General features: G+C 35.2%; 1 protein-coding gene across 1 annotated transcript; it reads right to left on the reverse strand.

Annotated features, from left to right (window-relative positions):
• Nucleotides 1–36: 36 nt before the first annotated feature.
• Nucleotides 37–22,974, reverse strand: LOC140051372 (uncharacterized). Its single transcript, XM_072096564.1, has 26 exons — nt 22,851–22,974; nt 20,294–20,338; nt 19,377–19,942; nt 18,993–19,197; nt 18,557–18,830; nt 18,161–18,428; nt 17,529–18,043; nt 17,168–17,408; nt 16,676–17,041; nt 16,276–16,500; nt 15,509–16,119; nt 14,899–15,393; nt 14,452–14,707; nt 13,904–14,135; nt 13,481–13,749; nt 13,078–13,363; nt 7,521–12,820; nt 6,734–7,317; nt 5,718–6,429; nt 4,957–5,535; nt 4,021–4,810; nt 2,608–3,906; nt 1,703–2,479; nt 1,159–1,574; nt 796–1,024; nt 37–566 (listed from the first exon to the last, which is right to left on the reverse strand). Exons 1-26 carry the CDS (start codon nt 22,894–22,896, stop codon nt 385–387), a joined length of 15,768 nt encoding a protein of 5,255 aa, XP_071952665.1. The 5' UTR covers nt 22,897–22,974; the 3' UTR covers nt 37–384.
• Nucleotides 22,975–25,291: the final 2,317 nt, after the last annotated feature.

The following is a 25,291-nucleotide window of genomic DNA, read 5'->3' on the forward strand; positions in this document are numbered from 1 at the left end:
ATTAGTACCATCAAATAGAAGAAGTATAGGCTACTGTTAACTTTTATGTTGCAATATTTATTGGTCTAATCATAATATACACATTTTCAACCATACATATTATTGCTATTTTGCATTTTTTAGTGCATCAAATAACATTCAAATACAAGGAATAATATTGTTATGTAATACAATTAACTTTGCTTGATTGCATCTTTTTGTATTATAATACTGTACTGTAAAATATTTAATATAGTGTTCATAGAATTATTAGGTTTTTAGTGTGAATTGATTCTGCCGATTTAAAATCAAATTACTTTAGAAAATAACATTGTCTAATATCTTCTGTTATGTTGGGTTAGCTTTGGGTTTGTCGTGTAAATCATAATGCAGTGAGTTACAGAGTTATTCAGAAATGATTTCGCATTTAGATACAGCTCGGCCGTATACGTTTCTCTTGCACTCGCATTCTTTCATGTTTAAGTCGCTCTCTAGTGGTCTTTCAACTTGGTTACGGATACGCTTGGAACACAAGGTTATAACATCCTCGACTTCTCGTTGCAGTTGGTCAAGACTGAATACAGCGCCTATTATTAATACAATTAACATATTAATTATACATATAAGCACATTGTAGAATTTGGATTATTGTTGTTGCAGTAAACAAAATCGTAAAGCTAAATTTCAAAACCTTTAATAGTATTGTAAAAAGTGGTTTGTTATTTTAATTATTTTTTTTCTTTTAAACAACATTTTAGAAAAAGCAGTGGTATAAACTATGTTTATTGCATTAATTAATTAAAAGAGTATAATTACCTTTAGAGGCCTTGGCTACTTTAGAATAACTTCCTCTTGGCATATCTAACTTGGTTGAGATGTCTTTCTTACTCTTTGATGCCATGATAGCCTTTCCATCCCAATTGATTCCAACGATGTTCTTGCTTGATTTCTCCTGCTTCAAGGTATCATAGGATGAGATTACATTCAGAGTGATGCCGTTGTCTGCCAGGAGTGATTGCATGGTCAACTGTTCTTCAATCTCAGCCTGAAAAGTATAATTTGTATAAGCCATAATTGTATAATTCTATTTCTTTTTTGGAATTTCTTGAATAAAACAATTTATCTTGAATAATAATAATAAAAATAAAAATAAATATGTAAATTTATTTGTAAACTTACATCAGTTTCACTGTCAGAAACCAGAACAAAGATCTTAGTAGCTTCTGCACGAAGTTCCAACTCTGTAGCGAATTCAATAGCTTTAAAACCATCAGTTTCATAATCACCAAAGAATTCTAGGCTTCGGGCTCCATTGATAAATTCGGAAGAGCTGGCAAAGACCTTTCCGTTGATTGTGTGCTGGTGTGGGCCTTCATGTATTTCTTCTCCTCCAAATGCAACAAGTGCATATCTGTTATCATTGATGTTGGCTTTACCTAAGGTTTTTTCAGTTGCCTCCACAAGTTGAGTCAACTCTTCAGCAATGTCATGGTCTTCTTCCATTTTCTTGTTCTCCGAGACAATAAAGACAATATCAGCGGTGTTTTCGTTGGTGATCTCCCAGACTTCTCCGATGACCTTATCACCACATTTATCTACATAAAAAAGTAAATATATAATACAGCAACTAAAAAAATTACTGCTCAAGGTACAGTATAATGGATTGAGAAAAAAAAATTGCATCAACTTGATTAGAAAGCATATATTAAAAAGGAAGACTCACTGCATTGCTGGACATGCTCAATTTGTTTTCCATGGCTTCTGCACATTTCAACATATGAGGTGGTTGCATTACAGATGGCTTTACTGCTTTCTGGGTAGCACTTAGTTTCTTCCTCACAGAGTGATTTAAATTCAGCAACGTTGATAGTGTTAAAGCATTCAGCCAGAGGTGAAGCAGGATCGTTGAAATAGAATTCACAATCTGTACTTGGTTCTTCAGAGCAGTCTCTTGGTCCCCGATTAAATATTTCATCTTTGCCTGGTACAATCTTGCATTGTTTGTTTCCACTTATTTCAAATGCGTTGGCAAATTCAGTCAATGTCTGAGCAACAGAACCATCTGGTTTGCGCATGTCAAAGTGCTTTTCATCATTAAGGGTTCCAAGAAGTCCTAGGGTCTTGTTGTAGTACCATCGGCTGGCATTGAAGAGGCACATTTGGTATAACGAATCGCATTTGATATCAATACCATATGTAGTTGAAATCTGTACCCATTGTCCATTTCTAACGATTGTCACTTCTTTGCCAGATGACTGGTATGGAAGCTCCTGGATCTCTTCTCTGCCATTAATTTGAATCTTGTTCTCGCCATTGAGTTTGATGCTCATTTCCTGGAGTACAAGGGTAATGGAGTTTTGAGTGCTGATGATGGTGAAGTTTCGGTCAACGAAATCACTTGCCAATACGTATGAACACTCCTCTCCTTTGTATCCTGGGAACTCGTATCTCTTCTGGTCGAATGTGTATACATGAAGTGGTCCAAAAATCATAGCAGTGCCTATGAAAACATAAATTTAATGCGACATGAAGAACAACCTAATATTAATTGTGTTTTAATACAGTAAACAATACAATTATTATTACTACAATATTATAAAAATATAATTTAAAAAATTAAACACTTACTTTGGAATTGGGGAATGAAGTCTCTAATTGTTGGGATCTTTGGCAATTGAGGCAGCTGAGGATACTCAAAATTGCCGATCATGTCTTCCAAGTATTTGATTGCTTTTTTAATGTACGCAATAATTTCTGGTAGGTTTTCTTTGATGTAATCAGGTGTAAGGTCTTTGATACGAGATGCCAATTCTTCCAATCTTTCAGTGATTTCTGGAATTTTCTCCTTAATCTTTTCGATCAATTCAAGTGCCTTGACAATCATTTCATCGAACTTTTCATACATATTACTTATAAGCTTGTTAAGATGTTCTTTCCAGTTTGGAAGCTCAGCCTTGATTATATCAACTATTTTTTTGTAGTTTTCTTTTAAATCTTTCTGCCATTTCTCAAGTTTGGTTTTGACAACTTTAATAATCTCATCAATCTTCTTCTCAACACGAGGCTTTAGCTCATAGTATTTGTCTTTAAGATCTTCATATACGGCAACTGCATCTTCAGAAAGCTGACTACATTTTTCAACAACCTGTTCCTGAAGAATCTTCATTCCCTCAATGGTGATATTGTAAGCTCTCTTTATGTTTTGTCTTACATTAGGGGCTTCACGTAAAAAGATGGCGTATGCATCTTTACATTCTTGAACAGCTATGGGATAATACTCTTCAACTTTGACCTTCAATTCATCATATTTCAGTTCAGCTTTCTTTTTAATCTCATCATATACTTCTTTGGTTTCAGCAATTACTTGTTCAACCTTTTCTTTCAACTCTTCATATTTGTTTTCTGCCTTTACCTTCCATATTTCATACTTGTCCATAGCTTGGTCACGTAGGATCTCAACCTGTTCACGTACTTGTGTGTATTTCTCACGGATGAATGGTTCTTGTTCTTTCACCCATTCAACAACAATTGGATAAGTCTCGTTGATGTATTCACGGGTTATAATGTAGTACTCGACAACCTGGTTAATGACTTCTTCAGTCTTGTTTTGTACCATATCAACCATTTCCCATTGTTTGTTGGTAAGTGTCGGTGGTTGATAGAAGCTGGTGTAGTTAAATGGATGAGAAATGTTCATGGCAAAGCTGCTTTCTCCTACTTGTCCAATACTATTGAGGCTATAGCCGACTGCAGAGCGTGACATGTTCAAACTGTAGTTGATTGCAGAACGTGTGAGGTTAAGTGTGAGTTGTGGAGTTAGACGGATCAGAACAGGAATCTGTTCCATCTTCATTTGAGCGGCATCAATGGCACTATCCCAAACACGACGTGGAATTTGATCAATTTCATAGTATCTGTAGATCCATCCTAAAAAATAAAATATAAATTTAATTGATTAATAGAAGGATAGTTTAATTATTAGTTGCTAAATAATTTTTTTTTAAATGTATTACAAAATATATAATAGTAAAGCGTTAATACCTGGCATAGTGTTGTTGAGGTACTCAATGCATGCTTCTACAAACTCTCTAGTCATTCTGATAACTTCCTGAGCAGATCTGATAGCTCTAGAATTTATAGCATATGTAGCATTTAAATATTCACGTGTCTTCTCCACAAACTTGCGGGTAAGTTCTAAAACTCTGTTATTTTCAAGAATTTCCCATGTCTTCTTTGATACCTCATCCTTCATTTCCTCAAGTCTGTTGACAAGTGGCTGGATTCTGTCTTGATTGAACTCTTCAAGTTTGTTGATGATTGGTTGTACTTTATCCTCAATGTATTGTCGGGCATCTTCTCTCAGTTTCATGATGTTTTCTTCGGTGAGGTTTTCTTCATAGAATTCCTTAACCTTAGTTGTCAGCTCATCAACCTTGACCTTCAGTTTCTCAGCAACCTCTTCAACATATTCCATGGTTTCCCTGACAGATGTGTTGAGTGGTTGAGTTTTAAACTTCTCTATAAGATCAGTCAATTTTTCTTTCAGCTCAATAGTCTGGTTGCGTACATTGTCATAGTAGTTACGGACTTCTATCTTCAATTTTTCATACAATTCTGGAAGTTTGACTCGAAGTTCATCGTATTTCTCAATTGCCTTGACAGAATATTCATCATACAGCTCAACTGCCTTAATTTTGTACTCCTCATACTTCTCAATTGTCAATTCTCTGTATTCTACAAACTTTACCTTGGCATCATCATATAACTCCATTGCTTTTTCACGCACCTGTTCGACAAGTTTGGTAAAGTTTTTGATGGCTTCCTTCACAAGCTACAAAATAGATTAAAAAAATTTAACCTACATTGAAATATTACTTGAATATAAAAAATAAGTTTAAAAACATATTATAAAATGTGAGATCGTGGGAAAGAAACTATATTTATTGTCAGACTACAGTACAATTAAAACCAACTTACTTCATTGGCATTGCGGCCAGTGTACTTCAAAGCATACTTGTTGATAACATGTGTCTCATTCAATGAGATGATGACGATCTCATCAATAATCTTGTCTAAAGCTTCATAAGCCTTGACCTTGTAGATGTCAAGTTTCACCATAGCCTCAGCATATTTTTCTTTGTATATAGCTACAAGTTCTTCAACTATTGTGTAGACTGTGCGGTTTAGGTATTTCAGAGTGAGTTTGTTAATAGCGTTAGATTCGTTCTTGGACATTACAACAACCTGTTCGACCATATCATCATATTTCACCTTGGCTTCTTCCATGACAATTTCAAGTTTCTCCATTATTTTTTCGAGGATGGCTTCAACTTCAACTAGAGCAGAATCTGACAGATTTCGAAGTTCAGATGGTAGTTTGTCTACAAACACCCTGACATTTTCTACGAAGACCTCTCTGTCAAAATCGTTGTACATTTCAATTGCCTTATCCTTGTAATCAGCATAGTCAACTTTGGCTTGATTATAAACCTCAATGGATTTCTCAGTTATTTCTGTAATGAGTTTTACAAGCTTCTCCGTGACTTCGACGACAACCTAAAGACAGTGTAGAAAAATACATTTTTGAGAAAATTCCTATCATAAATTTCAAAAGTGAAACGTCATTTTAATCACACTAAATAATTTAAGATGACTGGAGACCAACAAAGATGTAACTAGTTTATCTAGTAAAAAAGGTATCTTTGAAAATTATTTAGGAAAAAAGATAAAATGCTCACAGTGTTGATGTTGCTGCCCATGTATTTGATTACAAATTTGTTGATAGCATTCTCGTCTTCAAGTGAAATACGGATTATTTCTTCAATAGCTTTTGCCATGAATATTTCTGCCTTTTCTCTGTATGCTTCAAGTTTCACCAGAAGTGCTTTGTATTGGATCTTGGAGATGCTGAGAATGTCTTGAGCGATTTCATAGATGGTGTTATTGAAAAGTCTGAGGGTAAACCTGTTGACAGTATTGGATTTGTCTTGGGACATCTTGGTAATGCGATCAATTGCTTTCTCAAGAGCCTTGGTAACTTGTTTTTTTGTTTTCTCAGTAACATCTTTGACCAACTTTTTGACAAATTCAATTGCAACCTTTGTCTTCTCTATAACCTTTTCAGATAATTCTGTAAACTTAAGAGAAAGTTTTTCTGCAATCTCTCTGACAAATAATTCAAAGGCTTCTCGGTCTGACTCATCATACATCCTCTTCAATTCGGCCATGGTTTCTTTCAGTTCAGCAAACTTCTCTTTCAATTGAACCTTGTAAACCTCAATCTTCTCTTCAACTTTAACTTTCAGGGAAGCTGTGAAGTCTGTGATCTTCTTTTTCAATACCTTCAGAGTTTTCTCTACCTTTGCCCATTTAAGTGCAGCCTTTTCCATGAATTTTTTAACAGAAACTTTTGAAATTTCAAGTATCTCATAAATGGATTTGTTAAAATACCTGAAAAACAAAATTAAAGTAATAACTATAAATAATATTGTTATTTAAAGAAACAATATGTTATTATTACTTACGAATGGTTTTTGACATCCTAAGAATCTTTTTACTAAAGTACATTAATAATACAGTACTTCTTTATGAAATGTAATATACATCATAATAAACCATTGGCATTTTAATTTTTAGTACACATTCAATAAGAGCCCACTCTTTGAAACTACAGTCATTGACAAATCGATTTGTCAAGATATACAGAGTATTCTGGTACTCTGATAGAGAAACTATAAAATAAATAATTGCTTACTTCATGGTAAGACGGTTGATTGGATGTTCTTTGTTCTTGATGATTTCTTCGATCTTTACAACTAGTTCATCAAACTTGATTTTAAGCTCATCATATTTTTCAATTGCTTTCACCTTCATGTCATTGTATCTTACTTTAAGCTCTTCATATTTTGCTTTGAGGTCTGCCTTCAATTGGTTGTATTCCTCTACTGTTCTCAGCCACAGTGCATCATAGTCATATTCTTTAGCTTTCCTCCACTGCTCAACAGCATATTCCTTTGACTTGACAATAGCTTTTTCGATTTCTTCACGAATAAACTCCATATATTCAGCTGTAATAACATCTAGGTTTATGTAAGTGTCATTAATCTTTCTTATTTGGTCATTCATGTAGATTCTTGTGACATTAACAACATGCTGAGTGTAGTTCCTGGTCTGGTTGACAGCTGTCATTGTGAGGTTGACAGTAGTGGCAATGAGTTTGTTGGTAAGGTTGAAAGCACCATCAATCAAAGCTGGGTTCCAGCTGAAGTTGCTGTAGATGACATTGCTCTCGTTCAACATCAGAAGCCATTGTAAGTCTGTTACATTCAATCTATCAGCCTAAGTATAATAAAATCAAATTATTAACATATATTAATAATGACTTTTTATTTGGCAATATTTAATTCCATGTTAACATGTTATGTCTATTGATGATTATTTTACATAGAGGTTTCTCATAACCTGAAATAATAATTAGTACATAGATTTCCTAATTCTATAATAAAGTAGTAACACATTAAACCATGTGATATGCTACTTACAGCTGTCATGTGATACACAGACATGTTCATCAACTTTCCATCATCGCTGATCTTTCCAAGGAAGCACAATGATCCATGATTTGGTGATGCTACTTTGAAATGTACAGATTGGATGTCACTGGTTTGAAGAAGAGCAATTGAAGCAACAGGGCTGGAAATATTTGCTGACATTCTCTGTTGGTAGACAGTCCATTTTGTCATATGTACACTGCTGTTTGTGGTAATGTTGATCATTCTTGTGGCAACAGTAAAGTTGTGGCCAGTTTCAATTTGACTGAAGTTTCTCCAGGAACTGAAGTTGAAAAGATCCATCACAGTTTCTAGAGTACTGTTGACAACTGGAGTTGTGAAGTTGTATGACATTTTTGCATTCACGTTTGAGAAATTGAAGAGAGAAGTGAAATTCTTCAAAGTGAAACCAGAACTGGTAGTCAGATTGGCCAATTTGCTTGTGACATTGTTTCTCATTGTACCATTGATCAGTCTGAATTTGAGAATGCTACCGTTGAAGTTATTGAAAGCCAATCCACTGAAATGGTCGAACCTTGCAATGTCAGAAGACAAGTTGACGGTTGCATTGACATTGATAAGATCGAAGTTCAACAAGCCAGTAAAGTTGTTAAATTCTACAGCACTGATGAAGGAAGCGTTTGTGAATGGAGTTGCAATTCTGTAGTCCATGGTTGTATTAATTCTATTGAATTTGAACATACATAAAAAGTCATTCATTTCAATTCCGTCAGTCAAGTTGACTGTAACAAGTGGACTGGTCAGGTTGTATTGTCTGGTAAAGTTAATTCTTGAGAATTTAAAGAGTCGTGACATGTCTTGGATAGCAAATCTTTCTAGACTCGTAAGGTTGACATATTTGTTGGTAAAGTTGAACTTGCTTGATGTGTTGAAACGCTCAAATTTCAAGAACTCAACAGATTTGGTCATTGTCAGGCCTATTTCTTGGTTGACAGCAGCAAATGGAGTGGTAAGGTTGTTTTGGGTATCCATGCAAACACGATCAAACTTGAATGGCGCTCGGAAGTCATGGAGACCACCACGGGTAAGAGAAGTGAATGTTCCTAGTTTTGATGTTGTGTTGTAAAAAACTGAAGCATTAGCCTTGTTGAAATCAAAGAGTTTACGGAAGTCAAAAAGCATAAATTCTGCTCTACCGGTGCTGTTCATGAACGAACATTTATCCCAAACGATGCTGGAAACTCCATTGACCTTATCAAAGTTGAAAATGTTTCTGAAGTTGACAAAATCTGTTATAGCTTCAGTAGATACAACAAACACAGGAAGAGATACATTCATGGTCACAGTGGTATTCATGCGGTTGAATTTAAAGAAGCCTTCAGAGCCAGTTCTACTCCAGCCAGCAAAGGTTGTTACATTGCCAAGACGAGAAGTAATGTTATTTGAGGTAGTTGCTCTGGCTTCTGGGAATGAACATAGTGATTTGAAATCTTTAAGAATAATTACACTTTCAGAGGATGTATTAATCAGTGGTGTGATGATTCTTTGTTTCATGGTTCCATTCACCTTTTTAAACTTGAAGATTTTTTCAAACTCTTCGAACTGCATAACAGCTTCTGAGGTGACATTCATTAAAGATGATCTGAGTTTGTTGAGAGTTCCCACTTTAGCTCCATCAAATTCAAAGAGACATTTGTGTTCATTAATAGCCATAGAGTTGTTGGATGTAACATTCATCAATTTGGAAGTAACACCAATGTTTGCCTTAGTAAGGAATTTCTTGAAGTTGAATAAAGATGTTGAAAGTGTTCTCTTCATTAAGACATCTGATTCCATTACAACCATGTTATATAAATTCAATTTGTTAGAAGTTGTAACATTTCCTTCATCGAATACAAACAGTGCAGGATGATTGACCATCATCATAGAGCTGTTGGAAGATGCATTTACAATCCACGAGTCAATGCTAAAATTACTGGCACCAGCAATTCTGTTGAAGTTAACCAAAGATCTAAATTGATCAAGTCCAAGGAACATGCTTGAGTTAAAATTAGTTGAAAGTACCTTAACGCCGGTGTCAGTGTTGATGGTTATGTTATCAAAGGTAAACAATCCACGGTTTTGGTTAACAACAAAGGTGTTGTTGGTAGTTGCATTAAATATTTTGGATGCAAGAGTGAAGTTACCAGAAATAACAGATTTGTTGAAGGAGAGCATTGAACGGAAGTTTTCAAGTCGTACAAGACCAACAGTTGTCAAGTTGGTGGACATCATTGTCAGCTTGTTGTCACTTATTGCACTTATTTCTGCAAACTTAAAAAGACACTTGTGGTTGTTGATAATCATTGAGTTGTTCATGCTAGCATTGACAAATCGTGAATCAAGATGTTGACTGGAAAGTCCGCTAATAATGTCAAAGTTAAAAATTGACCTGATGTTCTTGACCTTTAGAGCCATTTCAGATGTGAGATTTGCCAGGGTAGCATTGACTGAATTCAATGAGGTTGTGTTTGCCTCGGAGAAATTGAATAGAGATGTAAAGTTGTTTAAGAACACATTGCTGTTAGATGTAACATTTACCAATGTACTATTGAATCGGTGGACAGCACTGCCATTTACTTTACTAAAGTTAAAGATTGAGGTAAAGTTTTGCATTTTTAGAACAACTTCAGATGTTACGGATGCTAAGCATGATTTAACGTTGTTGGTAGTTGTGCCATTAATTTCTTCAAATCTGAACAATCGTGTGTGGTTGTTGATTAGACCAGAGCTGTTAGAGGTAGCGTTTAACCATTTGGAGCTAAATGTGTGTTCCATGTTACCTTCGATCTTTGTAAAGTTAAAGATAGATCTAAAGTTTTGCAGGCGAACCAGAATAGTTGATGTTAAGTTGGTCAATGGAGAACGTACAATATTGGTAGTTGTTGCATTCATTTGCTCAAATTTAAATAAGCATTTGTGGTTGTTGATTATACCAGAGCTGTTTGAGGTAGCATTCAAAAATCTTGATGTCAGGTTATGAACCATGGTTCCATTTACTTTATCAAAGCTGAAGATGGATCTGAATTTTTGGAGACGCAGAATCACATCAGATGTCAGGTTAGTGAATGGAGATCTAACATATTGTCTTGTTGTTGCATTAAATTCGTCAAACTTGAAAAGGCAGTCATGATTGCTAATGAGAGCAGAACTTTCAGAGCTAACATTCATATATTTGATAGAAGCATTAGTTTTCATCCATCCGGCCATCTTTCTGAAGTTAAAGAGGGAAGTGAATTCTCTAAAGTTTACACATGCATTTGAAGTCAGATTGGCAACCTGAGATGTCATGTTATTAAGACTGGTAAAATTTGCCTCAGTAAACGTGACTGGAGAGGTAAAGTTGTGCATTACCATGCCACTGACAGATGTAGCATTAAACCATCTTGAAAGAACTTTGTGGGCCATTGATGAATTTACTTTTCCAAAGTTGAACAATGAAGAGAAGTTTTTAAAAGCAATTAGCATTTCAGAGTCAACATTCATTAAATTAGACACTAATTTGTTTGATGTTGTTGCATTAACCTCGTCAAAGACCAATGGTGATGTCATGTTGCTTAAAACCACAGAACTATTTGAAGAACCATTTACATATCCAGTACTAAGGACATTAGTCATGTTTCCACTTATCAAATTGAAATTGGTAGCAGATCGGAATTCTTTCATTAGTAATGCAATGTCGGATGTCATATTTGTCATTCGTGAAGTGAAGTTGTTCTTGGTGGTTGCGTTTACTTTTTCAAATGCAAATAGACTGGTGAAGTTAACCATGCTAAGTCGACTGCTTGAATTGAAGTTACCAATGGAGGAATTGACTAGGTGTTTCATGTTTCCATCAACCAAGTTAAAGTTAGACATTGATCTGAAGTCCTTCATGAGCAGGGCCATGTTGGAACTGGCATTGACGAGAACAGCAGCAATTGTATTGTTGGTGGTAACATTTAATTGTTTAAACTTCCATATGTTCGTGGATTCGCTCAATGCAACCTGGCTGATAGAGGTAAGATTGGCTAATTTAGAAACCACAGTATGGTTCATTGTACCATTAAGAAGTCTGAAACTGAACATGGACTTGACATCCTGCATAGACAACCCGATTTCAGAAGTAGCATTTACCAATTTAGATGACACAATACTGACGGTGGTAGCATTGGCCTCATTCAAACTAAGTCTATCAACAGAGGAAGATAGAACAGCTAGGCTTCTAGATGAGGCATTACCAATACAAGTTGATATGTTGTGGTTCATCAAACCTTTAACCAATTCAAAGTTAAAAGCAGAGAGGAAGTTTTGTAGGACGATTTCTGCATCAGAAGTCAAATTTGCCTTTTTGGAGATCAGTCGGTTTGCAGTAGAAACGTTTACTTTAACAAACTTTGACAAAGATGAAAAGTTGTCCAAATTCATCATAGATACCGATGAAGCATTAGCCATTGTGGAGTTCATGATGTGCACCATTCTTCCAGTAAAGTTGTTGAAGTTGAAGATTGAACTGAAGGTGTCCAGTAAGACAGACATCTCAGAAGTCAAGTTGCCAACTGAAGAATTAATGGTATGCCTTAGAGCACCATCAACCATCTCAAATTGGAAGGGGGAGATAAAGTTCTTAAGATTCGCAGAGCTGTTGAGCTGAGCACCAATGACTGGAGATGTGATATTGTACTTCAGGCTTCCGTTTACAGTCTTGAAACTCCATAGGTTGGTCATTTTCTCGATGTTAAAGGTACCGTTGAGACTGGCATTTGACTTTGATGATTGGACAGCCATGTGGGAAGCACTCTTAAGGCCGATTTCCATTGGTGCACTCTTGAACAGAACAAAAGATCCATTTCCTTGCATAAAGTGAAGTGGACTCTTGCTTTCAGAAGCAAAAATGGTGTGGAAACATGTTTTGTTCATACCAAGATTGGTGAAAAGGTTTGCTCCAAGACCATATTCCTCGTGTGTTAAATTGACCTTAACTGTATCATTTAAGCCAAAGATTCCGAATCCCATCTTATGTTCTAAAGTCAGGTTGCCAACACGTGGTGAGCTCATGTTTATGGCATTTGTCAGATTGAAGCTGGATGTAATCAGTTTGCTGGATACTTCTTTGGTTTCTTCATAGAGGGCTCTGAATTGTTTGGCAAGGGCCTTCTTGTACATTGACTTGGCGCGGATCTGAACAGCCTCCCATGAAAGGTCGACGATTGGTCCTTGTTTCCTCAGAATATGACTGCCATTGATCTGCATCATCTTAGTCCAGAGAGAAGCATTCAAGGAAATGTATTCTGGCTTCAGTTCAAAATGACCTATATAATTAAAAAAAAAACAATAGAAAGACAACAATCAAAATGTGTACGCATAACATATAAGATAGTCTAACAAAGTCTGCATACCTCAACCAAAATACAAACATGTTTCACTTTGATTTAAAGTAATGTATCATCCCGAGGAATGTGAAGTGAGGTAAGAATATGACACCTACTATGAAATGGCGGAAATTATGTCTTTTTTGGATAATCTGTAATTAAACAATATACTGAATAAAATATATGAGTGTGCCTACCAAATACTGTGTGATTAAGGAAGTTGTTTAGTGTGTTGTTAACTGTATCATTGAAGATAAACTGGAATCCTCCATCATTTTTGAATTGCACATGATCATAGCTTATGTTTAAGACTGGTGTTGCAACCTTGGTGTTCCAAGTTAAGTTAGAAGACATAGGCATCCATGTAGCAAGAGTATCAAAGCCCCATGATTGCATTCTCTTTTGGTCAACAACTGTTAGATTATGGCCGACTGTAACTCCATCCTGTCCTTTAACAACTGCTGCTAAATAGCTACTGTTAAACTGAAATTAAAATAATAGCGAAAACTTCTAATAGTCGAATAGATTATCAATCATAAATGATTTAATCTATTCATTATTAATCAATAACATAAAAGATTTCTGATAAATAATACACACCTTTAGGCATGGCACAGATGCATTGAACTGTCCCCAATAGCTGTGTTCATTGTCTTCATAGATAGAATCATTAGCAATCTTGGCAATAAAGCTCACACTGCTTTGTTCTTTAAGGTTCAGCATATTTGGATAGGTTACGTTCAGATAACCAAGTAGACGAAGTGGTTTGATATCCTCCTCCATGGTAGCAGTCTCATTTCTTAGGCTTACGGTAATAGTTGTGTTCATGAATGAAGGTATCATCTCGTATAAAGCATCACCATAATAATCTAAAAACATTTAAAATAAAATATGACAATTAAAATTAACTGATTGATTAGACCTGATACCTGAAAAAAGGGCTTTCGATGTAAAAAAAAATATAAGTAACAAATAAAACAACATCATGAAAAACATGGGAAAAAACATAATATTCAAACTTACCAAATGTACCTGGGAAGCCTATCAAACTATCAAACTGTGGCAGGACAACTTTAGCAACGCTGTAGTACACAAATCGAACTGTGTGGTTATATTCTCCGCGAATACGAGTGATGTCATGTATGGCGGCAACGTATCGTTCATGTCGAGAGGCATTCAAGGTGATTTCATATTTTTCCGTATCAACTACAGATTGGTTCAACATTTGTACAGTGAAGTTCACAATTGGGAAAACCTATAAAATAAAAACAAGTGTTATGTATTTTGTCATATTAAGAATTCTAGTTATATGCAAAAATAGGGATTTAAATTCTACGATTAAATAAAACTTTAAAAACTGTACATTTTTAGATTTTTTACATTAAGAAATCTTCTAAAACCATCATTCAGACAGCTAAATTTCTCTCTAGATTCTTCAGACTCTATTTTATGTTTATGTTTAAGTTATTCCCCAATTGTTTGCTTAGGTCTAGGCAGTGGCACTGTGTCTTTCTGTTATTGCCTATGAAATACAAAAGTAGCTTTTGAACATATTTATATATTTTACTTACCAAGTTATCATTAGAAAAGCTGACGTTAAGGGTGTTGACATTGCTCATTGGCTTTATTGTGTGAGTGTTGGTGAGGGTCAGGTTCTGTCTGTACAGACTGGTTTCAAAAACACGTTCTCTCCTGTTACAGTCAACCTCTGAACACTCGCGCTCCTGGCTCTTGACAAGAATGTATGCAGTCTTGAATTTATCTGCTTTGATCTTGTAATCGTTGAATGGCCACATGATCTGTTTGTACAATGGTGTCTCATCATCCCTAATAAAGATATATGAAATATAATTATCAAATACAGTGCGATTGAAGAAATTGTTTAAAGTGTTGTTACCTGTATCAATGAAGCCAATAATACAACAGCTATCAATTATTTAGGAGCTTTACATTGAATATAATAAATATGGACATTCTTTGCACTTAGTGACAATATGAAGTGTATTTGTCAAACTTACCAATAATAGGTTTCATTGAGGCTAGCGATCCAGTTTCCTGACATGTTAAGGTACTGGGCGTAGTAGTTGTGGCGCCAGTCCATGATGTTTGTACTCAAGATTACAGAGCAGTTGGTTAACGATTCGGTATATTCGCTCATCAGTGTCATTGATGTTGATGCATTGTATATCTCTGCAGCAGAGATGTTGTAAGTCAAATGGTAACCCATTCTGTTCTTCTCACTGTCGGTCAGGTTTAGTAGTCCAGCATATATGCGGAAGGCCTTTACCTCTGGGATAGTGAAGTTCCATTGGACCTCAGTCTTCTGGTAGTCAACGATCAAAAGAGATGAAATGTTGCGTACCAGTTCTTTTCCTGGGGCGGAGAAGTTGAAGTGAACAATATCTCTAAGCAGTCTTGGTTTCATTGCAGCTTTACCAATTGAAGTAAATGATTTCTTAGCTGTTGGTGTTCTCTCCCTTCTCAAAGATGCTTCTAGAGTGAAGGCCTCAACACTAATAAAATATAATAATATTAAAATAAGCATTACAAATTAGTTAGTAAATTGTTTTAACAGTAAGAGGCAATTTTAATGATATGTTTACATAAACTGAAAATTATAAAACATACTTGTCAGTTGGCACAAGAGTAAAGTTGAAGCTCACTGGTCCAGACAGAGGGAATCGTGGAGCGTAGGCATAACTGGCATTTGGGTATGCGAAGGATACACAAAGATCATCAGCCACCAGACGCGAAACATTTGTGCAGAACTTATATTCACTTCGGTCTTGCTCAACTCCAGGTAAATATTCAAGGACCTGGTCTGGACGAACAAGATACAGGTTAGTAGAGAAGTTAAGGAGGTTCATTGGTTCTTGGATGTTCTTTAGGTTGAATTGGAGACGTCCCTTCTTGTATGTCACATTGCCTGCGATGTTAGATGAGTGGTAGATGGTAGAATTGGCCAAGACACCAGTCTCTCCATACAATGGCAGAGTAACACCCATCTTTCCAGCAATCTCTACAGCAATACTTGGAGCAAATTTTCCTTCAACAAACATTGGCTTCTTAATGTCATCAACTTTCATACGGAAGTGGGTGCGAAGAGCCATTGCAGTTGTTCCGTTGAGGGAGACATTCATTGGCATACCCATGCTGGTTGGTATCACCCATTCACGCTGGACAAGTATGATGCTCTTAGTCATGTTGAGTTGAACTCCATCAGCAAGCTTCTTGGAAATCTAAATTAAATAAAAGTCAACATTATTAACTAGAATATATGTAAAAGTATATTATTGGAAGTATATTTAAAATGTTGTTTCCTTTAATTTAATTAGGATTGGAGAGCAACTAAATATCTAAGCAGATTCAGGCTCAGACCAAAATAACATTCATACCTCATTCATCAAATCAGCAACCATTTGCATGTTGATCTTCTTGATGTTGGTGATGTTGAATCTTGGCATGATGGCAAGCATTTCTTCGACAGTAGCAAAACCAAGCTCATTCTCAAAGGCTCTCAGGTAGACAGCTAAGTACTTAGGTTCTGGCATGTGTGATACCTTGGTGTGCAAGTTGTCCAATTGGGTCAAGATTGCCTCAGGCAGAAGTGCTTCATTTGTCTGAAATATAACCATAATTAGGTAAAAAAGTTATCAGGTAATAACTATGTATTAACATTATATAATTAATCAGTTAAATTCATTATTGTTCAATTCAAACACTTTGAGGTATAATTTCTACTACATATGAACAAAAATAAATTAACATTTTAAGAAATAAATTAACTTATCTTACCTGGGTTGGTTCAGGAGTTTCAAGATCATTCAGCTTGCTCTTCATCTTCTTGATGATTGGTTTGACAATATTTTCAGCTTTGTCAAGGATTGGTTTCCCTTGTTCCATTGCCTTTGTGATGTATGGCATTACCTTTTCCATGTATGGTTTAATATTTGCAAAAATATCGTTGGTTTTGTTCGAAATCTTTTCCATTGTTTGTGGAAGGTTGTATTCAACACTCTTTTTTTGGTAGGTTTCGTTTAGGAATCTCATGAGATCTTTGCTCTTGGTGTACATGTTTCGCATCAGAACATCTGGGAAGTAACCTTGTGGTCCAAATATGGCTTCAAGAGTCTCTTCATATCCTTGCATATCAATTCCAAACTAAAGAAACACAAAACCCACTATGTTAAAACCAAATATATGATATGGAAAACCAAATGATTAGAATAGAGAATAAAAACATATTTAATCTAATAAAAAATAAATATCTCAACCAAGTGTACTTACTTCAATCATGTAAAGGCTTCGTCCAAGAACATTTAATGTAGTGTTGAACATAGCAGCACGTGGAATGAATCCATTGGAATTAAAGATGATGTTGGTGTCAAACTGAGAAGAGCTAGTCTTGTTGATGTATGGCAGACGGAAGGCCTTTGAAAACTCAATGTTTTGCGAGTATTTCAAGATATTCTTTGGATATTCTGGCATTGGATCATCTGAAAGGATCTTGAACAGTTTTTCACGCAAACTGAAAGTAAATTAAAGACAGGAATTTAAACATATATATTAACCTAATCTGAGGATAAAGAAAAACATTTAGAGAATGTTTGAGAATAATGTAAAAATAATAATGTATTATAATACTTACTCCTGGAGTGTTGGTTCCTCAGTTTCAAGGACATTCTGGATATGAGATCCAATGAAAGCTCTGACTTGATCAACTGGCTCAGTACGCATACTGTCAATGATGGTTTTAAGGTCTCTCTTTGCTGGAGAGCTTCTCATGATCATCAGATAAGTAAAAATACGCACTTCAACATCTCGGTTGGTATCAAGAAGGATCTCTTGCAATGGAGTAAATTGAGCAGAGCGAATGTTGAAACGTCGGAAAGCTTGAATGGCAGCAAGACTGATGTTGCGTGGAACCGTTGGGTTCTTGGCACAACGGAAAAGAGTACTGATTATTTGATCATCAGCGGCAAAGACTCCATTGTCATAAGTCTGGACAGGTTCTCCAATGTTGCCAATGGCTTTCAGGGCCAAGAGGATCTGGCGGTTACTCTCAACACTTGCTCCACTATCAAGCTCGTTAGTTTGAGAAGTACAGTCAATGTTGATGATTTCCTTCAGAAAGGCCAAAGTATCACGGAGAGCTTCTGGGAGCTGGAAAATGATTAAGTAATTATTATTTTTGACTGTATGTAAAATATCTTTTCAACTTCATTATACTATACAATACTTTTATTATATACTGTAATTTTTTTTAAAGTGTTTACTTACTTCACGCTCTCCTCGGATTTCTGGATTGTTGATCCAATAATTGTGTACCATGGTACTCAGTGGAAGGATGGATGACTGAGTGCGTAAAGCTCTGGCGATTCGAAGACTTTCATGGATGAGTACCTCAGTAGGGTAAGGCTGCATTGCCATAGTGTACAGCATAGCCTGTGCCATTAAAGTATTGACCTCATTTTTGGAAATCATAGTGTTTACCAGGGAAAAGCATGGTTGAGTAATGCAGTGGCTCAGTCCATCATAGATGTATTGCCTGTGAAATTCAAATATTTATGCAATTGCGTTGATAAGAATTGATGCAAAGTTCTTTCCTTCTTTATAATGTACAAGTTTTTATTATAATTATAGGCCTACTGTAAACAATTTCATACCAATACATACCGAGCAAGCTTTTCTTTCCATGGGTTCTCAACACATTCAGTTCTATACTCTGAGCAATTGTAAGCCATTGGATAGAATTCATGGATGGTTTCATTGCTGAGAGATCGAATGATTGCAACAAATTCAGTGAATTGTCGTGGAGTGTCCATTTTGACCTCATCTAGTGTGCTGTCAACAAGTCCCATCAACTTTTCAAAAGCAATTTCAGGAGTGTTCATGTCTGGTACTCTCTCATTTTCAAATTCATACACTAGGTTTGTCTTTCGGCTTTCTCCTAGCAAACAAAAAAAATGAAATAAATTCATACAAAGTTTACCTTGGAATACTGATTTTCATGAAATCGTCTCCATCATTTCTTTAATTGTATTGTCTTGATAACAATCTCAAACACATCAAAACAAAATATGGCCAAAAAAAAAAAAACATAACCGCTTACTGCTGTCAAACTTTGGCTTGGAATTTTCCTTCTCAACATTCTGCAGAACAAGTACTTGTGTGATGTTAGATTGTAGACCAGCATCCATGTAGCTCATTGGACGGAACACATGTCGCTCTTCACACTTGATCAAATCAACTTGATCTCTCTTGTTGATATCATGTTTGCAGAATTGATCGGATATAAACAGTTTGTCGGCAAGAGTCTATAAAAGAATATTTGTAAGACAAAGTGAGATCTTAATAAAAGTATTATCAAATCATAAAGAACATCATTGTTGCTATGTATAAATTTTAAATACAGAAGTCGTAGATTTTACAAAAGAAAAAGCGCATTAATCCAACAAACAACTAAGCCAATTTACTACATTTATTCAAGACTTACCATATTGGTGACCATCTCTACCAAAGTTGGGAATGGAGAATTCTTGGTTGGGCGATCACACATAGTCAGGTCCTTTTTAGTGATGATGTAGTCAATGCGGCCTTTATCTTCTGAGTAGTGAGGTTTGACATCAGCAGTACAATTTCCAAAAACAGTTTCCTCTTTAACGATGATAGATGTAGTAGAGTTAACTTGTTCCAGTTGGAAAGCGCTGAGGATTCCCTTCTTTATGTTGAGAATATGCAGAGGTTCGGCTTGGTTAGCTTCAAGATTGGTAATCTTGCTACCATCGATGGTGAATTTAAGTGGATATTTCACCATTTCTTCATTGAAAGCCGCACTTTTCTCTTGCATCTTAGTCCATTCCAGAGACTGTACATCGGGGTCTAATTCCTTGAGGCTACATTCCTCTAGCGTCAAGATGAGTTCACACTGTTCCGGTACTTGTATCCGCACCGTACAGTCAACCTTCAATCCGGATAGACGTTCGCTTGTTCCTACGACGCCAGTCAGTGACTCTGACTCGTAGGTGTACAGATAGCGCTTGCTCTCGACAAATCGAGTTTCTAATACAAGATAACATAATGAAAAACCAAAGTTAGTGACAGATGTATTGAAGGAATGACCAATCTTTGGGCCGGCAAAATAACTTTAGATTCAAGTTTATCAATTTCTAATTATCTTTTTTATAACGGCGCCACCAACGTGTTTTTACCATCATAATTGTTCCATCATTAATGAATCTTTTAAACAATACAATAATAGACCTCTATAATCTTTAGGGGAAATAATTCATTTATCATCATCAGGGACGTAAAAGTACGATCTAATTTAGTCTAATAATAATTATTTCATATAGGTACAGTTGTCCCTAAAGTTTCCTATAATGACTTATCACAACGTAAATGTTCACATACCTGTGCATGTTGGCAAACGCGTAATATCTGTTTTGGGCACAGGCACTGCAAGAAAATAAATCAGTAAAGTAATATTAATTTTAAACAAACAAAAAAGATCAAAAGTCAAACAGTGAAGTATTGTAGATAAGAAAACCACAATGACCTTATCTTGTGTCACGTGGGCAAACAATAGTTTCGTTGCAGATACCGTTACACAATTACATATTGATAACGCAATATAAGTTACAGTTCTGAAAGTGACTTTGTGCGGTATTAAGACCTTCGCTGCGTGTGTTGAAATCTGAGCAACACATTTCGTCACTTCAATTGTATAACCAATGACCCTCTTTAAAAAGTCCATGTAATTGTGCTGCTGACTTTGTAAACAGAACGATTCTGGCGATTTTGATTGTTCTGTGTCACAAATTATGGGAAGTCATTCACTGGGAATAAGTTCAGAATTGCGCAATCAAGTTTATGACGATTACCATATTTTATAAACACCGCACATGCTTAAATTACATAAAAACAATCTGATACATGCGCAAATACTAATAACCTGAAGAGAATGTAGATACATATTGTACATTTAATAATGATAGGCCACAGATTATTTGGTTCTACCGTATTTGTTTCATATGTATAGTTTCTGTTGCAGAAATAAAATATGCTCTAGGAAATTTAAGTACAGTATATAGGAGGTAGGCCTACTTTCGCCCATCAGGACTAATTATTGTTTTGGCTTTTATACACACACGCACATGGTAATATTAATTATAATAACGTACAATTGGAATTAATCATTCGGTCAAACTCTGTTACAAATATTGTTTAATAATTTTTACTTGTTTAAAAAGGCAAAGAGAAAAAGTGAAACCCGCGTCAGTGAAAATAAAATTTGGGACTGTGACGATGATAAAAAAAAGTAATATAATTATTATTTAGTATGTTCAATGATATTGAAGTTATTGTACGTTATTTTCGTTATTAAAACATTAAAATACCCACATCGTTGTATTACTATTAATATATCCCTATGGTGTTAACGGGATTCATTTTCAGTTGGTACCGGAAATAATTACAGAAGAAATAACACAGAAGTAGGCATATAGTCATTGTTTAATATTTATATGAACAATATAAAATATTAATTGTCAAGCAAACACTTCTGAAAAGGTTAGCTGCGGAGAGATAAGCTATACTTCCTTTAGTTTGATATGTATTTACGATTAACTTTACAGCCTCGATGTGACATTTCTTTGAAAGATTATTTACGGGTCATGTAAAATAAAAACAAATGTTTGTAGGCAATAACCATCTGGTAAATATAATGTCACATAGATATCAAACGTTCAATCATTCATAACTTCTCTCAATATGAGATTCGAATTCGGTTCTGTTTTCAATCGGTGACTACCATTTAGAGGAGTGTATTTTATATGAATTTGCACTTAAAACGTGAGTACATACATAGTATAAGCATGTATAAGCAATATTTAATTTATGCGGTTACTTCAACGCCATGGGACTGCAGGTCCCATGGCTTTAACCAATGAATTAAAAAAATATTCAGGGAGTTATTAATTGATAGAGTTTTACTTTAACGACATCAATACACATTATATTCTTTAAAAAAATTAAAGTTTAAAATGATTTGGTCCATCCAGGCGGAGCTGATATTTAGGAACGTGCGTCTTCATTGACGATTGGTTCTAAATTTCTTTTGCGATATCCTAACAACAATAATACTACGTTGAAGCATGGAGGTATAAAATATTTTATACCTCCATGGTTGAAGTATGAGTATAATCAAAGTCAATTGTTTTCTGAGCAGTCAACCAAAGTATTTAAGGTTAATGTATAAACATCCAAATGAAAATGAAAAAGTCAAGTTTAAAATGATTGGGTCCATCTAGGCGAAGCTGGTATTTAGGAACGTACGTATTCATTGACGATGAATTTCTTTTGCGATATTCTAACAATAATGCTACGTGCTATAAAGTATATGAGTATAATCAAAGTCAACTGTTCTCTGAACAGTCAACCAAAGTATGTAAGCTTAATGTGTAAACATCCAAATGAAAATGAAAAAGTCAAGTTTAAAATGATTGGGTCCATCCAGGCGAAGCTGGTATTTAGGAACGTACGTATTCATTGACGATGAATTTCTTTTGCGATATTCTAACAATAATGCTACTACGTGCTATAAAGTATATGAGTATAATCAAAGTCAACTGTTCTATGAACAGTCAACCAAAGTATGTAAGCTTAATGTGTAAACATCCAAATGAAAATGAACTTTGAACACATTAGTATACACTGCATGTATAACAACAATCCCTACCCCATTGTCATCATACGTAGGCCTACTCTTAAAAGAAGTAAGTTCTTTGCTACTATAAATGGCATAGTATATCATAGGCCTACTCAATAAGGATTGATAGTGAATTTATGAGTACAATACATTGAACCACATGGGGATAAAACAGTGTAAAACCTCCATGTTGAAATCTTAAAAATAATATAAATGAATAAATACTGTAAACTTAATTAACTGTAATAATAAGTAGCTAACCTGCAAGTGCTGTGGCAACGAGTAATATCACCAAACACAACTTCATTTTTATGACTTGAACTTGATGATCTCTTTATGCGCTAAAAGGTTTGTATAATTCACTTGCGAGCCTTGGCCCGAATATATCGCCAATACTTTCGAACAATGTATTTATAGTAGAAACTTATCTTGCAAAAGCGCTAATGTAGGCGATTTACATAAACTTGCACAATCTGCGATCAAAGGTTCGCAAAACCAATCACGTTAGCCAATCAACGACAACATAGGTACCTGGACAAAATTGAATATTCATACAAGCAAACGCTGATTGGCTATCACTGTTGCCTACAGATTCGTATAGTTTGATTTGTTCTAATCTGTTATTACACAATTACAAGTTACCTGACAATGGGCCTAAAAGATAATTTATGATACCTTTGTTTAGTTTATGAAATCATTTTGGAAACAGTAAATTCGAAAAAAAATAGAATATTCTGGTACGAAGGAAGAATGCTTACTAGGACTTGTGCAACTAGTTACAAAGCCAAAAATAATACAGTATAATTAAACTCTAAATAAAGGGACGGAATATATGTTGAGATTGTTTTGAAGATTGTTATTCAAAATATTCTCTCATAAAGTTTTCTACAATTTGTATACAGTAGGCCTACTTATTGTTATTATCACACATTATTGTTGTGTTGTATGAGGGTAGGAAGAGTGCTATACCTTATTTTTTAAGAGTAGGTCTTTGATACTTTTTCAAACCAAATTAAGGTTTATAAACAAGATGCCTCTGAATTGAACTACGTGTACTAGATATCCAAGTAGGATAGTTCATTGAATTGTTAAAAAAATTATAAACATTCGTGTTTTCGCGTCTCTCAAAATTCATCGTCGTAAATGCACTCTTTAAAATCACGGAACCTATAGAATAAAGATAACCATTCTTCAAATTTCTTTAAACCATCCCCGGATGGAGAAATTAAGTTTATAATGATTTAAGAAACACATTTATTCACATATTTATACATTAAGTTTATCCTTCTATTAACAAGCTATGTTTATATTAAACACAAACAATTTACAATTTAGAAAAATGTGTCTACTTTGCTTTTGAAAGAAGAAATAATTATCTTGTTTTGTATTAGGGCCAACTAAAATAAATTCACTGAAAAGGAAAAGAAGAAGTTAACTGCAGACGATTAATGTTTGGCCCAGTAAAATACATCTTGAATGTACACATCTATATTATAAGTGAGAGAGTTTGTCTGTCTGTCTGTTTGTTTGTTTGTTTGTTCGTTATACAAAATTTTGTTACTGCACATAATCTTACATATGGGGTATCAAAATGACCGCAATTGTACCGGGAATGTTCTAAGCTATATTTCAACATCATCCGCCACCTAGGATCCAAGTTAGGGACCAAAATGTGGTAAAAACCCCCACTTTCGATGTTTGTTCGTTATAAAAAATTTCTGTTTCTGCACGTAACCATACGTATGGGGTATCAAAATGATAGCAATTGTACCCGGAAGGTTTTAAACTACATTTAAAAAAATTCCCCCGACTCCTGGGGTTTTTGTGGGAGGGGTGGGGGCGGGGGGGGGGGTGGTGTGGTGGTTTGTGATGTCATTTTTTGCTAGGGCTCGGGGTTGTAGGCTATCGAATTGTAAAATTATACTACAAAAGTTTTACAGTATTTTAATTATCCTCAGCAAGGCGTTTGGGGAAATATAGATATAGATATAGATATTTTATTCATTAACCAATATGACACCTATTCAATTACACATTTAGCAAAGTACTTCTACCATTATCCAGCTATGTATCGGTCTCTTGGATTGTCTCATTACAGACCCAGTGGGGTTGGGAGATAGGGTTCGGGAGTTTGGGTTCAGGGGATAGTGGGGATTTTGATTGCTTACACCAGAATTGTGGTTGGAAAATGTTAAAGTATTTAATCATCCATGGGAAGCGGATGGGAGTTTGGGGTGGGGATGTAGGCCTATCACAATGACCGAAACTGTATTTGGAATGTTTTAAACTACATTTGAAAACTGCCACTGAGGGATTATGGGTTGGGAGTGATAATAACATAATTTGTTCTGGAACCGGCTTCAACACATCACCCAGTGTATCTGGGGTGTGTTTGTAGGGGGAGGAGGAGCGAAAATACTAGCGTAATGAAGTAGCCTATATGATTGGATTGTACTAGGAAAAGTTACTAAATTTGAACTGTCCACTAAATTACATATTTTAATTATCAGCCAATATGACACCTATTTATTTACACAATTTACAACGTACTTCAACCATTATTAGACCCATCGTAGCTATGCATACTCCTCTCAATTCGAAGCTTAGGTTGAATTGAATTTGTCCATCACTGGGAAGAATTTGTTTTTAAGAAAGAGTATGGGGTGTTATTGAAGAGGGGTGGAGGTTGGTGAGTATAGACA

The sequence above is a fragment of the Antedon mediterranea genome, chromosome 6 (assembly GCF_964355755.1).
Source record: "Antedon mediterranea chromosome 6, ecAntMedi1.1, whole genome shotgun sequence".
Lineage (NCBI taxonomy): Eukaryota > Metazoa > Echinodermata > Crinoidea > Comatulida > Antedonidae > Antedon > Antedon mediterranea.

Bases quoted from the DNA above. Each gene is read 5' to 3' on its own strand.
- LOC140051372 (XM_072096564.1), bottom strand. From the start codon at position 22,896: ATGAAGTTGTGTTTGGTGATATTACTCGTTGCCACAGCACTTGCAG. The intron at 18,044-18,160 runs GTAAGTAAACAC...ATCATTTTCCAG, and splicing joins AAATCCGAGGAGAGCGTGAA to CTCCCAGAAGCTCTCCGTGA. The intron at 4,811-4,956 runs GTAAGTTGGTTT...TCTATTTTGTAG, and splicing joins CTGGCCGCAATGCCAATGAA to CTTGTGAAGGAAGCCATCAA.